At 38.8% G+C, this 15,638-nt stretch overlaps 2 protein-coding genes across 2 annotated transcripts; one reads left to right on the top strand and one right to left on the bottom strand.

Moving 5' to 3' along the window:
• Positions 1 to 509: 509 nt before the first annotated feature.
• On the bottom strand, positions 510 to 5,000 carry LOC128860857 (UDP-glycosyltransferase UGT4). The gene is made up of 6 exons (XM_054098633.1): positions 4,560 to 5,000; positions 3,918 to 4,497; positions 3,660 to 3,854; positions 3,376 to 3,604; positions 1,923 to 2,151; positions 510 to 1,852 (listed from the first exon to the last, which is right to left on the bottom strand). The coding sequence occupies exons 2-6, from the start codon at positions 4,367 to 4,369 to the stop codon at positions 1,023 to 1,025; spliced, it is 1,935 nt and encodes a 644-aa protein (XP_053954608.1). The 5' UTR covers positions 4,370 to 4,497; positions 4,560 to 5,000; the 3' UTR covers positions 510 to 1,022.
• A 2,215-nt stretch (positions 5,001 to 7,215) lies between these two features.
• Positions 7,216 to 14,923, top strand: LOC128860856 (centrosomal and chromosomal factor). Its single transcript, XM_054098632.1, has 3 exons — positions 7,216 to 7,472; positions 7,596 to 7,874; positions 11,437 to 14,923. The coding sequence occupies exon 3, from the start codon at positions 11,683 to 11,685 to the stop codon at positions 14,014 to 14,016; it is 2,334 nt and encodes a 777-aa protein (XP_053954607.1). The 5' UTR covers positions 7,216 to 7,472; positions 7,596 to 7,874; positions 11,437 to 11,682; the 3' UTR covers positions 14,017 to 14,923.
• The last annotated feature ends 715 nt before the right edge of the window (positions 14,924 to 15,638 follow it).

Raw genomic sequence — 15,638 nt, 5'->3', positions numbered from 1 at the left:
GCGTCCTAACTGAAAAATTGTAAAGCAACTTGATCTTACCACGTTTGCTAAGGGTTTCTCAATAATATATTTACGGCTTGAACTGCCACTGTGACGAAGACAAATGGTAAACAGTAACCACAATTTGAAGGTAAAATACTTCGCCAATTATATTAGGTTATCGGAACACGTCATATGACTCTACGGGTCAACAATGTGATATGAGTCGATAAAAGTGCGGTTAGTTTAACAAAATTCCACATCTTACTCGAAACAAAAGTTTTTAAATTATGGTATGAAATACAATCTCTTACAGCATAGATAGCAAAAAGAGAAATTCATTTGCGAAACTAATTATGGCAATTTGCATTTTCCAGTGAAAACCATGTAAAGTATAATTGATGTATAAATGATGCCATACACTTGCTTAGCTTTTAATGGAAAAAAATTAGGAATGCAGAAAATCAAGTCAAGTTGGCATCATTCTGACATAAACATGCCGAAACTTGTCAAAGTACAACAAACACATCACCAGGTAGCCGATTGTTATTATTAACATTTAAATTTATTTGTATTTGGTTCGACTTTTTTTAAGGTGATTACATTTTATCAAAGTAACACAAATGTTCCGAACTTGTAGACATAATTCTATTAATCTATGTATTTGTATATGAATAACAATAAATATGTAGTACATTTAAGAAGCGTATATGAAATTTTAATTAAATATAAATTATAAATTTGTGATATTGAAAGCATGAGTAAAATTTATGTGATAGATCTATGACAATTAGACTATGAATAACGCGTTGGAGCAAACAAGATCATTGAAATTTCGCCGTCTCACTCACTGCATTGAGCGGGACGCGACATTTCAAATCATATACTTCTTAAGTACCGACAAGAAAATGCATAAAAGCACAAGAAAATATCAAAATAAAACTAGCATAGACGACATTACCTTAACGTAGATTAAAATCTTTGTATGCATGTATATGTATGTAATTTCTTCCGTAATAAACCCTGTCCTTTAATTACATATATTAATTTGATGGCGTTTTCATTGCTGCTTGTCGCATAAGCTTCTCACGTTTAGCTGCGACATCTTCACTGCCACAAATACCGCTGACAGCATTTTCGGAACGCGGTGAGCCGCCTACTGAAGATGCAGCAGACGATGCTGTGGATCTGACTGACACAGACGATGCAGTTGAGGAGGCCGAAGGTGATGATGGTGGTTTCAATACACCAGCAGTCTGCATTGCACTATTACGCCTGTGCCAATCCAAAACTGGCGAATCATTTACTGTAACCCCTCCACTTGTCGAACTGGTACGACCAGTCACCTTTAAAGTTGCACGATGTGCACCAGTATGAGCTTGCATTGCTGTTTGATTGATGTACGAGCGTCGAAGAATGCAACAAGTAACGATAAATGGCACCGCAATAATCACAAATAGTCCCAAAAAAATTATGGCTAATACATCCACCAGTTCAGCGCGCATGAAATTCAACTCATTTGCATGCGATTTGAGAAAATTGACGCCGCCATGGCTACTTAAAATTAGGTCAATATAATGGCTACTCCTCGATATGGGTGTACCATAGTTAGAGTTTAGCAGACGGCGCTTTTCGGCCACTTGTATAGCGTAATTTTCATTTGTAGCCAAAAGCTGTATGTTATGCAGTAGTGCATCATATGAAATTGCGTCGAAAGACATCATCAGAGCGATTCCCTGCTGCTGCAAACGTCTAGCGTTTACTTCCTGCTCGGGGAAAATGGGTATGGCAAGTATTGGTGTGAGACCATTTATAGATTCAATAATACTCATGAGACCACAAGCGCTTATGAAGACCTTGACATTAGAGTGCACTATCGTAAAGAAAATTTAAAACCAAAACGTTAATGTAAGTCGATTTTGATGCAATATTAAACTGCTTACATAAAATGGATTCCTGTGGCCACCACTCTGCTATCATTACATTTTTAGGTAGTGATGTGTAAAATTTGAGATCCTCCCACTTGATAAGGAAATGATAATCCTTCAGATCTGTTATGACATCCAAAACAGTATCTAGTTTTTCCCGCGCTAAATCGACTGTACGCGCATCGGCGCCCAGGCTTATGTAAACCACACCACTCGGTGCCGATTCTATGAAATAAGCAATGTGCTGGGAAGACAAAAAAATTATATCTTGCGTTGTTAAGGGGTTAAATTTATACAAAAAGGTTAAACTAAGGTATAAATTGTATTTGATTTGCAAAATGTTAAACCCTTTACTTGAATTTTAAAGATTCCATTAAGGGGGTAGTATGGTATTTTTTTTTTCACTTTTTTTTTTTTTTTTTTTTTTAAATATTCTATAACATCTTAAGATTATTGTGTGAAAGTTTGAAGTGCATTAGAGTAAAATTGACAAAGACACAAAGGATTAAGTATCTACCTCTCCAACCGGATTTCACGCTGTAAAAATCTTCACAAATCTTTAAACGCGTTTTTCTCACACTTGCCTTTTTTACGGTCGGTGTCCACTGTAGATTCATATCTACTGCACCGATTCTTTTCAAATTTGGTTTTTTTGTTTCTTTACTTTATTCACGAGGTAATGACGTCGAGTTTTTTTTTTTTTAATTTTGTCATATTTTAAAACAACAAAGTTTTCAAGTTTTTTTTATGAAAAATCGGTGTTTTGACTTCAAAGCGCTTTAAAAAATTAAAAAAAAAAAAAAACAAAAAAAAAAATTCGACGTTGTTACCTGCGAAACTTTATTAGCTGATGAAATCAATTTGGTTTTTTGATTTTAGTTGATCCAGTAATGAGTTCTGAGGGACACCGCAATAAAACTTTTTTATGAGACGTCCGCGAAGATTCGCTGCCACCAACTCATTTCTTCATAAAAATCAATGAAAATTTCACACAATATTCTTTAAATATGACTTTATAATGAAGTAATTTTAAAATTTTGAATAAATCAACTGTGTCGACAAAAAAAATTTCGAAAAATATGCTTGTTTTACACCGAATTAACCATACTACCCCCTTAAGATATGAATTCAATGACAGAATCATTACAAAATCCTATTAACAAAATGTAATATAAAATATCTAAATTCTTCAATTTAGAAGTTTCATAACTTCTCTAGTAGCTTGAACCCTACAAATTATGGCATTTCATTATTCTAAAAGTGTCAAACTTATAATTTTACCTCTCCTTTAGTACGCCTGGAAGCATGCAATGTTTTTAACGTACCATCACTGCACTATTAGCGCAATTAATAATTTAATTCTTTAGTAACTGTTTCCTGATTTGAGTATAAAATTACGCTGCTAGTCTGCGATCTACACTATATAATATAATACTTTTCATTTTTCCGTGGGCATTCTTCTACATACCATTGGCAGCTCGATTTGCTTATGCGGCTCATGCAGATGTGCACCAGCAATCTCTAAAATGTTTGGCAAGTATGCGCGCGGATATTGCACTATGGGATGTGAGTTGATTAAAACAAGGCTAAGATTTTTAGTTAGATCACGGTGATGCGGTAAAGTAGTGTTGGCAAGCTGGCATAACGTCTGAAAATGTTTTGTGTAAACGGCTTCTTGTGAGATCATGTAAAAAAAGCTGTAAAGGATTAAAGGTTTATTTTAATTAATAGTGCATTTAAAATTGCACCCACTTGTAGGTCAACTTCTCGAATAGGCCCATTAGAGTATTCACGCAGCGTTGCCAAATATTCATACGTTCTGAATAGGGTAAGAAAATGCTGGGATCTAGAGCTGAACTTTGTGGATTTCCTAACATTTGATTTAGCCACGTATTTGCGCCAGTGGGGCTGATGGCCACGGTGGGTATTTGATAATAATGTGCCAAACTAGGAGAGTGATAAAAATTTACACTATGTATGTTTTTATGCATAACTTGCTAAATGTCTTACCCCAATAGCGAATCACTGAGAAAGAGATCCACTATCAACAAGTCGAACTTTTCCCCGCTACGTACTAATTTTCGCAATTTTGCATCGCCCAGCAAGAGATCAACATTTGCTGCCCCGGCATACATCAGTCGTGTGAAGTGCTCCATAATTGAACGTTGTCGTGACTGTTCTACATCAAATGGCAAACCCATCTCCTCCCAGTTTTCACGCAATCCCTCAATGCGTATCTCCCTAATTTTTTGCTGCACTGGATACTCCTCGGCATGTGGACTTATCAACGTAACAGAATAGTTCAGTTGTGTTTCTACTATTTGTTGCAACAATCGACGGCCAAAAAGGTAATGCGACTTCCAGACGCTTGGTAGCACTGCCAGTACATTTGCACCAGACACTAAACATGACAAAGTACTCAGCAAATACAACAACGGCACAGTAGTCACAAAATTAGCCATTAATTAAATTATTATGCCTCGCTGTGCGACGAAGCGGAGCTTTAGGCCGACGGCCGTTTGACCTTAGTATGCTCCACTGCACTTATATGTGTAATTGTTGACCCTGCTGGATCGGGAATATTTTTCAACTACAAATATTGATAAATCAGATGAGTTGCATGGATATTTTTTATGCTGTTGCTTTAGTAACCTTATTTTTATCTGAATGTGGGTAATATTTTTCCGGTTTAACACTTAACAGCTTCCTCCTCTCGTAAGCTCGTCTTGTTTAGAGTAGTAAGTTTATCAACAAGTACTCCCGTTTTTCAAGTTGCATGTCTCTTTATGGAAGGGCTCATTAATCTCTGTATGTTCGGGTTTTTTTATTTCGTTTGGCAATGCAAACTTTGAACATTTTTTGTACTTTGTTACTGCTATTCACTTTCTTGGCATTTTGCATACATTCAAAACTGATTATGCACAATATTCTTAATTAATACAAAAAAATCAGCTTTATGATATTCAGGGCAGTGTGAATTGTGAAAATACAACGATACCAATAATGTACAATGTTAAATGTAAAAAACAAAAACACTGAAATTGGAAATTGGCAAAGGATGATTGCTGATGGCGTCGCGTAAACAAACGCGAATGACAGCAAATCACGCACTACAAAAAACATATGACCAACAGAATGTACCAAATACTAAATCTTTTGTAACAGGGTGAACATGCTGGTAATGCTTCAAAACGTGATTGATGGAAACCACAATTCGTGGTTACATAAAACAGACTCTTATTAACTAAAGGATATAAGTTTAAATACAGAAAAATAAATGGTAGTTGTTGTTATAACAGCAAAAACTTTGTATTCCGGTAACGTAGAACCAACTGTCCTGGGGCCAGAAGAAATGGTAGTAAAGATATTTGTATACTTAAAACATATATAGATGATTGAAACCAATTTTACAGATTTGATTTAATCTAAAACGTGGTACTTAAAGAAAAATGTAGTCCCGTTAGCTACTTTTATACTATCAATGAGCTTTGAAACAAAAAAGTACTTTCTCGAGGCAAATACCTAAGATATGACAATATGTGTTGAAAGGTATGAGAGTCCAAAACAAAATCGAAATGGACTTCGGATCGAAATACTTATTTGGCGAAGGTTTACTAATATTTTGAAAGCTTTATTTTATTCGCATGAAACACGCAAGTTAGGGTGGTAGAACCTGAGATCTGGTGGGTAGGTACTAGAAAGGGTAATTCAAGCAAAAACAAAAAAGTTGTCTCCTCCAGACAAAAACATCGACATATTATACTTTAAAATTCGACTGTAAGTGCCGAAGATATAACAAAAAAATATTTTGGGAAAAAATTAAAAAAAATTCTGAAATGTCCGTGCAAAATGGTTTTAAACACATGGGGTGTGTAGCGAATTTTTTTCCCTTGCAATGAAAGTTGTACCTAATGTATATAAGTGCGTTTGTAACTGCATAATGAAAATTGATTGAATAGTTTACTAAGAAACCGTTAAATTTATATGCCTTAATAAACTCCAAAAATGAATTTCGATAACTTTGATTATTCTGTGAGCAGCTGCTCTGCGCAAATTCAAATTGAAGCATACCAGATATTAGTACTAGTTATATTAATAATATTGTCTTAATATGATCTTCTGTGCAAAATTTTAATTTTAATTTTGATGCTCGTACGGATAATGAGAAGAATGAGGACTTCATCTCTTTATACGCGGTAGTTCCCAGAACTTTTAATAGAGAGTTTCCAAATACATCAATAGAATTTGTATCAAGTAGGATTTTGCAGTACAGAACTTTAACAGTCAGAATTTCAACCGACCTACCACCCTAACCAACCAAAAACGAACACTTGTACCCAAAGATTAATATAATTTTGCATAACGGTTGTATGTAACATTCATAACATAAAGCAATCAAGATAGATGTGGGCATATCTGTACTAAAATGCTCCGAGTGATAAGAGGTGCGTACACAGGAGCCAATACCAATATATGAGTGGGGCAATACCTATTTTAAGATAACTGCGTGTTTTCTGATAATAATCTAAAAATCTTGTCTTGTATCATGTCAGCGATAATTAGCATTTATCTTTTTCAATTTATTTTTGTTTCTTCTTGGGAAGAGTTGATAGACCAAAAGTACCATTGTGTTTGTTTTTGTCGGGTATAACAGTTTCTGAAGTAAGCTTCTTGTCTCTAAAACTGACCTTAAATGTAAATTAAAACGCAGTATAAAACTGTTTCACATGTTATTTAAACTGATAAATAATAGTATTATCCATCAAAAAATTGTCCACTGCAGTACTACTGAAAATCTCATTTATATGCAAACAATTTTCTTAAATTAAATAGTTGTTGACAACAGTTACATGGTTCCTTGAGCTGTTGGCAATTTAATTATGTCGAAAACACAAATTAGCCATGTCATAAAAATATGCGATATTTTGTTTATTGAAATTGGTTAAATATATATTTATTAATTAGGCTTCACTACAGCGAATGTTATAAATATTACATCGGGTAAAAATGTACTAAAGATTAATTTATTGTAATCGGTTAGTTTTTGTCTTAAAAGTGTACTAAAGATATCCAAATGCCCTTTTTGTTCTTCTGGTATTCAATCATGTTTTTAGATTTGGCGAAAGTTAGTGCTGGAATTCGGTTGCAAGGCACGGCTACATTTGTGGTCAGCCAATACGGTTGCCCTGTCGTTGCCAAAATAGTTACAAGAATATGTTGCCGTAATTAAAAAAATTGTTTAAATTTCTTACATCTGGTAGCACTAATTCTTTGTTTCCTCTGCCGCTATTTTCTTTAGTTTTTCATATTCTCTTCTTAGTATATCAATCTATTCTGCGCATATTTTGTTTGCCAGTAGTTTTAAATAAAATAACACAAATAATTAATAAAACCGACTTATATCAGCTGCAACAAATTAGGAAAATAGTGTTTATTAGAAGGCCCATGGAATTGCAAATAAAAAAGTGAAGTTAAAGTGCAAACATTTACCTTGGGAACCTTCGATGCTTCTTTCGCTATCGACGCGAATAGCAAATTAAAGTAGCGGCGGCGTAACGTCTAAAGGTGCTTAGTATATGTAATATATTATTAAGAACATAAATTCATGTTTTCTTATTTTTGTGGACAGAAATTGCAAACATTGTGTGGATTTTTTATCAATAAGTTTTTTTTGTTGCTTCTTTACAGATTGGAAATGATGTCAGTGTGCTCATTTGCATTTTCTTGATATTAGTTTTGTTAATTGTTGTGACCAAATTACTTTGTTAGTGATTCTGTTTTAATTTTACCTTACTTGGATTCTTCTTCACATATGCAATGTAAGTTGTTATTGCATTGGTGATGATTCCAAAGTTGGGCTTAGTCACACATTTCTATTTGGAGACATGAATATGCAATATAAGCAGTACCGATTTTTTAAAGAACGTGCTTAACGATTTGTACGAAAGATTTTTAGTTCCGTAGCAGGTAAGCTTGTTTCAACGAAAATTTAATGGTGCATATATTATTTAAAAAAACAGCAAATTTGCAAAGAAAAATAAACTAATTGTAGTTTTTATTCTTCATTGTTCATTCAAATTGTTATATGATTTTTAATTTCGTTTATTTGTACCAAGCTTTAGCTTGTGAAAATGACGAACAATGTACATAAACATAGTTTTGTGTTTTGGGACACTGCTACTTTTAAGCGCAGTATCATTCATTCACAGATGTTTGCGAGCTCGTCTGCCGATCATAGCGTCCGACAATGTCGTTGATTGATGGCGGTCAAAAGTAAACGGGTTCAGCACTGATCAGTTTTTCTTGTCCTTTGCAAAGAACCTCATACTGACCAATACTAAATCCAAACTAACTATTCACAACATGTACAAAGGTGACGACAACAGTCGGTTGCTAAAAAATGTATATGGAATGAAATGAATTCCAACTACGGATAATACTAAGAAATTTTCGGGAGCTGGCTATTTTTTCCCTCCAAACGACCGCGATTATGACCACAGTGACGAACCACCAAAAAGCCATCTTAGCCGCTAGCAATTTAGGCAAAGTTAAGGAACGTGGCTGACGATATGTTAGGCAGGCGGTCGGTCCGTCGCTTACAAGACCAATTTGGTTAGCCGGAGACGAATGACTCAAATCTGCAAAAATACCGTTCTCCGGATAGGGGAGGACATGCTTGTTCCCATTTAAGGAACATATTGCATTATTTCATAAGTAGTTTCTTCTAGGACCACTCTTATATCTACCTACCGTAAGGCGGGCTGCTACCCATGAACAGGAAAATACATCTTATTGTTGCTATAAAAACAGCTGGATATTGTAGCAGGTTAAAGTCAAAGAAGGAAAGCATCCCACACGACACTACCCATTCTGTAACCAATTTTGTTAACTCCTCTTTCCCCTTGTTCCAAATTTTGGGTATGCCATTAGATGGTATCGAGTACACCAACTTATGGACCAATTGTTCTAGATAGTGCTTGTTAGGCTGCTGAAACAACAACAATAAATTTGATGATTAACCAGGCTCTTTGAGTATTTTAGATCATTCCCATGGCAGCCGGTTCTACGTTACCGGAATGACTCGGGTTTTTCCCGACCAAGGGCTGCCGCCCCAGTAAACTAGCCCTCTCTAGTAAACAGTATATCACCCCACCCCTTACGTCACAGGAGCAACTCCTCGCAGCAACCTTGCTCCAAATACTTCTCCTCAGGGCTGGAGTTGAATCCAACCCTGGGCCAGAAGTATTCTATTGCTGCGTCTGCCATAAACGGCGCCACCCGAACTCCACCTCGATTATGTGCAGCAAGTGCAACGGGTGGAGCCATCTTAAGACCTGTTCAGGCCTTAAGACACATGGGGAGTGGACCACACGGTATGTGGCCTCGTGTTACTCCCGCCAGCAGGCGTCTAATGCCTCCACGGCTACTACCCCCCCTGATAGGCCGGGACTACCAACCGCCACCACAACTAGTACCTCTACGGTAAGGAGCCCATCGGAGCAACACAACTCCCCTGACTTAACCCATCCCCTTCCCTCCTGCTCCAACCCCAGTGCGGGGTCAAACCAGCAGCTCTTGGTCTCCCGCACAGTCTGTTCAGTGTGTCAGGCCGTAATACCTTAGAATTTGGTATCAGTCAAGTGCAATTATTGCAATGGCTAGTGCCATTTTCGGTGATGTTCCGGCCTGCGCACCACCCGTGAGTGGACAACTGGTTACGTTGCCCCCTGCTGTAGAGCCCTGCACCCGCGACCGCCCCCATGATGCGGCCGCCCACCATCATCAGGCCGCAACAACAACAGCCGATTGCACAGCAGGCCGAACGTAGGCAACCCCATGCGTCCCTCACCCACCGAGCTACAACGACATCACCCAGAAGCTTTAAGCTTCTTCAATTTAACTGTAACGGACTCACGAGCAAGGTCGACAAAATAGTTGACTTCATGAGCCGGCACAGTATCAAGTTTATCAGTCGACACTCCCGCCAGGGCTGAAGAGGTGGTCCGCAAACTATCTGAGCGGTCGTCACTCTTCAGTGAGTTTTCGAGATCAAACATCAAAGCAGAGGAAGATAAAGCAAGGTGTACCGCAGGGTGGTGTCCTTTCTCCCTTGCTGTTCAACTTCTATATCTCGAAGCTTCCCCAACCACCAGCGGGAGTTTCCCTGGTCTCATACGCTGACGACTGTACGATAATGGCGTCGGGCAATTACATCGATGGCCTGTGTTCCAAAGTGAACAACTACCTCACCGACCTTTCTCGCTTTTTCACTGCGAGGAATCTCCAACTTTCCCCCCCTAAATCCACGGCGACCCTCTTCACCACCTGGGCAAAGGAGGTCAAACTGTCCCTTAAGGTAAAAGTCGATGACACACCAATACCGACAGTAAACAACCCCAAAATCTTGGGTGTAACCTTTGACAGTTTGCTCTCCTTCTCAGCGCACACAGCCGCAATTGCCACTAAAGCCCAAAACCGCAACAAGGTGCTCAATCGCTTGCCGGCAGCACTTGGGGCTAAGACAAAGAACTGTTGCTATTGACATTTAAGGCAATTGGTCGGCCGGTTCTAAACTATGCAGCGCCTGTCTGGTCGCCTGGAACTAGTGACACGTAGTGGACAAAGCTTCAGACATGCCAAAATACTGCCATTCGGACAGCGACCGGTTGCCTCCTGATGTCCCCTGTTCAACACCTACACAACGAGGCACAAATGCTCCCAGTAATGGAGCATAACAAACTGCTCAGCAAGCAGTTCCTGCTGGGATCTTACCACAGGTTTCACCCCTGCAGACACCTGCTTGAGCCTGAGCCGCCTCCCAGGCACGTCAGGAGACATCTCTTAGACTACGCTATCGAAATCCAGGACAAAACTGACCGCAATCTACTGGACCTGACAGTATTTAGACAGTCAATAAACGACATTCACCGGGAGACCGTCCCAACCTTCTTAAGCTCCCGTCCTGTGAATGCCGTAATCGGAGTCCAACCACCACCTACAGCAGATGAAGAGCTCCAGCTTCCTCGTGAGACACGTGTAACACTGGCGCAATTACGTTCTGGATATTGTAGCAGGTTAAACTCCTACCTATCCAGAATCGACCCCGACATACCAAACATATGTCCGGCATGTGAAGGCACCCCGCACGACACTAACCAGCTTTTCACATGCCCCCTAAAACCGACTCATCTAACACCCCTCTCCCTCTGGACCCATCCCGTCGAAACAGCATGTTTCCTGGGCCTGCCCCTAGATGAGCTAGACGAAGATGACAGGTGATATACCCGACACTGGCGGGGCTACTATTACTGTTAACAAACAAACAAACAAGTATTTTAAGATAAGGCACGATTTCTTAAATAAAATTTTATCCGGCACTGTTTGCTAAATAAAGGGAACTAAGTTCTTAGAATTACGTTTTCAGTGGTTGTGGTAAAAAGTATGAAACATTTTTATATAAACTAACAACAACAAAAAATATAAGTGACAAAAGATTTTGCTGAACCACTCCCCTTGTGTTCTCTTTTAGGAGAAGCGGAATGCCGAATTACGGTGTTGAAATCCATAAAAAATCCACAGGCTCGGATATTAAAAGGAGTATAAAAAATTAGATATACTAGCCAATTAAATTTATGTAGAAATCTGAACGAATGCACCAAAAACGAAACTGTAACGGCACCATTGACATCACAAACGCACCTAAAGTCGGCCTAAAATCTACCAATTCAGACAATTCGAGAATAGGAAGTTTTCTACAGGCGCTTGAAAACTAAATATGGCTGCCACTACCAGAAATAATCCTAATGACGGAAATGCAGAGAGCGGGGGGAGTGGTACACAGGCCAATACTAGCAATAACAATAACAACAATAATAGTTGTAATAATAATAACAATGGCGACAGTACGAGCCATAACCAACCGGTGATGGACGAGATGGAGATTAAGTTAAAACGCCAAAATCTCGAACAGCGCAAGCAGGAGCTAGAGCGGGTACTCAGTGAAAAGAATTGGCTGCTGCAGCAAATACAAAAGCAAGAGACCCAAATACTGAATGGCAACTACGAGTATTTGAATGTAAATGAAATATTCGCTATGTTGACACGTCAGTACAAGAAGGAAAACGGCGGAAGTAGAGGCAGCGATGCCGGAAGCACTGCTGTTTTAAGGAGAAAGACTATCAGCGGTAGTTGTAAGGAGAATCAGATCAACCACAACAACAGTAGTAATAACAATCGACAGTCAGAGATTTCAAATCGCTCATCGGAATACGACAATTACCCTGGTGGGAATTCAAGTATGGGTGAATCTAATACGACAGCGCTTAATACTGCCGCTGTGCAACAACACCTAACCAAGAGTCAATCAATGAAGAAACGAGGCACTAACACACCCACTGCGACTTCAATGGCCAACTACAACTATTTGCAAGCACAGCAGAGACAGCAACAGCTGCTGCAGCAGCAGATGCTGCAAAATCAAATGCAATATACGGCTTTGATGCAACATCAGCACTATCATCATCAGCAACAACAGTTGCAACAACACCAGAAGCATGAGGATCAGCAACAACAATCACATCAGTACAAGCAGCAAATCTCACCATCGCAGTCACAATCATATTCACAATCGCGCCACTATCCATCTGATGCAATTTCGTTGTACTCAGTCAATTCAGCGAGTGTCGCTACTTTGCGTCAGCAACATATTGCCCCACAGCAACAACCGATTGTGGTTCAATGTGACCGCTACTATCTATCTCCCACGCATCAGAGCTACAATGGCGGTGGTTTTATCAAGTCCAGTCAAAATATTAAAAAATATGTTTCGCCACAAGTATCGCCGACACATCACGGAGTGGCAACAACACAAACTCTAAAGCATTCACATCCTTTCCAACAAGATTTGCTCATACCAGCCGCAGTAACAGCGGAACAAAAGTATATGCATCACCAGCAACTACCGCTACAACAACAACAGTTTCTGACACTGCAACAACTACAACCTCAGATTTTGCTACACCAGCCGCAACATGCTTCTAGCAGGCAGTTAGATGCCATCTCCTTGGCGCCTTCTTACATTTCTGTTGACGTAGACAGCGCAGCAGCGCACAATCCACACTGGCGTTCGCAAAGCAATCTGCCACCCATCTCGCCACATACACCACCACACAAGGGACTTGCCTACAATCAAAATCAAATTGCGGCGGACACCAAGTCACATTCAAGTGATATGTTGTCAAGTAATGCGTACTATAATACATCTGTTGCCTTGCCAGCGGCATCTGTGAAGTCCCTGACTAAACCTCTGGACGAAATTTCTATTTCATCGTTGAATAGCGAAACACAAAAGTCGAAACTACCGAAACCCAAACAATGGATGGAGTCGTCTTTAGATGGTCCTGTAATACGTCAGACGCCAACAACGGGCGGAAGTGCTGCGCATGCTCAAGACTTATTCTACAACACATCTAACTCATCAAGGCCGCCAGCAAATAAAACACAAATCGGTGCCTCCACTTTAGGTGGAGGGGGTGCTAGCGCCGGTGGGCCGCGTGAACGTACAAAACTCTCATCTCAATCAATGTCCGGCGCCCCACGTCATTACTCCATGTCCGCAGCCTCACATAAACACCCATATTCCCAGAAGTTGCTACAGGATGACGACGGACGCTACGCCAAGCTAAGCCAGTCCACATCTTATCTCAATAGCAGAGAGTCACCTTCAATATCGGCTGCATATCCTCTGGACGGAAGCATGAACAGCACCACCATCGAACTACCGGCGCCGACAACGGTATTCAAATACTTGCCGCCGAAGCCCAGCACTGCCGCCAACACTGCTTCACAGTTAACACCGCCACCACCGCCGCGGCCACCACCGATTGGTGAGAAAGCCATCGGTGTTGTAGTTACTGGAGTTGCGACAATGCCAAGTGCTTTATCCCCAAATGATATACGCATTGAATCGCCGAAAAATATAACAGTCGTAAAACCGGCTACCTTCCGTCCATATCAAGAGGAGACCAAACCGTTTGAAATGTCTGACTTTTATAAATATTCCACAAAGTTTAGGCAGAAAGAGCCATCTGCTTCAAATGCAGAACATTAGAGAAGATTAGTGAATGTGGAGCATATCACAAATATTCAAGCATCACATTTTATATGACTTCACATATTAGATTACTTAAAGCAATCAGTTTAGTTAGAAAATTTTAATGGAAATTGAATCCGGGATAAAAAAATCCATATATACTTGACAACTTTTAGGTAAAGTATTTAACTTTTTTAGAAGCATATATATATATATATAAATATATAAATACGTTGTTAACATTTGCATAGTTTGAATAATAATTGGCATACATATACGCTTTAGTATAACGCAAATGAATGCCTGGATATTAGAATAACCTTTACAGTAGGTGCATTGGAAAATAGGGAATGGCCTTACGAAAAAACTAGAAATGCCTTAACATATAAGGAGCTTTACTTGCTATCAGATAACCAAGTGCGATTACACCCAACGAAACTTTTTCATAACTTATAGACTTGCTAACAAAACCAACTATAAATAAGTGACTTGTTGAATTTTGATATTCTATACATATAATTATTGAGATATTTGCACGAAAATTGCCCTTTTTGATAGTATACTCCTAGAGTTAGAATTGCCAATACATATACGCATTTTGTGAATATAAAATTACTCAAAACTTTACGTTATTTGATTGATTTTAGGTTAAAAAACATGATTGCCTTTGATACGAAACATTAGAACTCTTCACCAAGTTGTTTTATCATATGCAACGACCCTGTGCTGATCATTGCCAAATTGATATAAAAATTTTTAGGAATAATACATATTTACATATATTTTTGTACGGTTTATTATAATATTGTTAAAATTTATTTTATCCGTGCGCAACAAATATCATTAAATAAATGTTAGTTATTAATTCAATTGTATTTTGAATATTGACAAACGAAAAACTGTAAATAAATAAATGTTTTGAGGATCAAAATATAAAATTGGCTTCAATTCCTGATTTCATGCAATAAGTAGGTAGGCAGCTGGTGGCTGCCAATATGACTCACTTAGACCTGCCGTAGGTCCGTTGTGATAGCACTAGAACTTCTTCCTTACATTATGGGATCCCTTTTAAACCATCCTATGGCTATTATAAGCGAGCTTAGCTTCGTTGGTTTAAGATGCGCTATATCCTCTATATTCGTTAAAAATGCTCTACCAAGCAAGTAAAGTTTTCTTCTAGCTAATCTTTCACACTCCTTCCACACAACAGTCAGTAGACGATTTAAAATCACTCACTTTGCATTTTTGAAAAGGACTTAAAATTCGAGTTACATGCGGGGTGGTATATCTACAGGATTGGATATTTAAATTGTAAGAATTTGTTTCTTAAATGAAAAAGGCAAAAGGAAAAACCATTTTCTCGTGGTGAATTTGGATAATGGTGTTGCTGTAGCAGTTTACAAAAGTCTGTCTGGTGTCGTCAAGCCATCAGTCAGAGTTGACTAAGTGCATGCTCAAGAAACAGGTTGTTTTGACAGGACGGAACTTAAAGAGGTCATTAGTGTTATTGTTGTTGTAGCAGCATAAATATTCCCCATACATGTATGGTGAATGCTGCTGAAGTGAAAGTCCTTGATCAGATATAAATCCGGGTGGTTCCGTTGACGTAGAACCGACTGTCGTGGGAAGCAACTTAAAGT

Source organism: Anastrepha ludens, chromosome 4 (assembly GCF_028408465.1).
Source record: "Anastrepha ludens isolate Willacy chromosome 4, idAnaLude1.1, whole genome shotgun sequence".
Taxonomy (NCBI): Eukaryota; Metazoa; Arthropoda; class Insecta; order Diptera; family Tephritidae; genus Anastrepha; species Anastrepha ludens.
This window is presented reverse-complemented; position numbering and strand designations above follow the sequence as displayed.

Coding starts and splice junctions, on each gene's coding strand:
- LOC128860856 (XM_054098632.1), top strand. CDS start 11,683: ATGGCTGCCACTACCAGAAATAATCCTAATGACGGAAATGCAGAGAGC.
- LOC128860857 (XM_054098633.1), bottom strand. CDS start 4,369: ATGGCTAATTTTGTGACTACTGTGCCGTTGTTGTATTTGCTGAGTACT. Junction 3,855..3,917: donor CTCAGTGATTCGCTATTGGG/GTAAGACATTTA, acceptor TCACTCTCCTAG/TTTGGCACATTATTATCAAA. Junction 2,152..3,375: donor AGCAAATCGAGCTGCCAATG/GTATGTAGAAGA, acceptor TTGTCTTCCCAG/CACATTGCTTATTTCATAGA.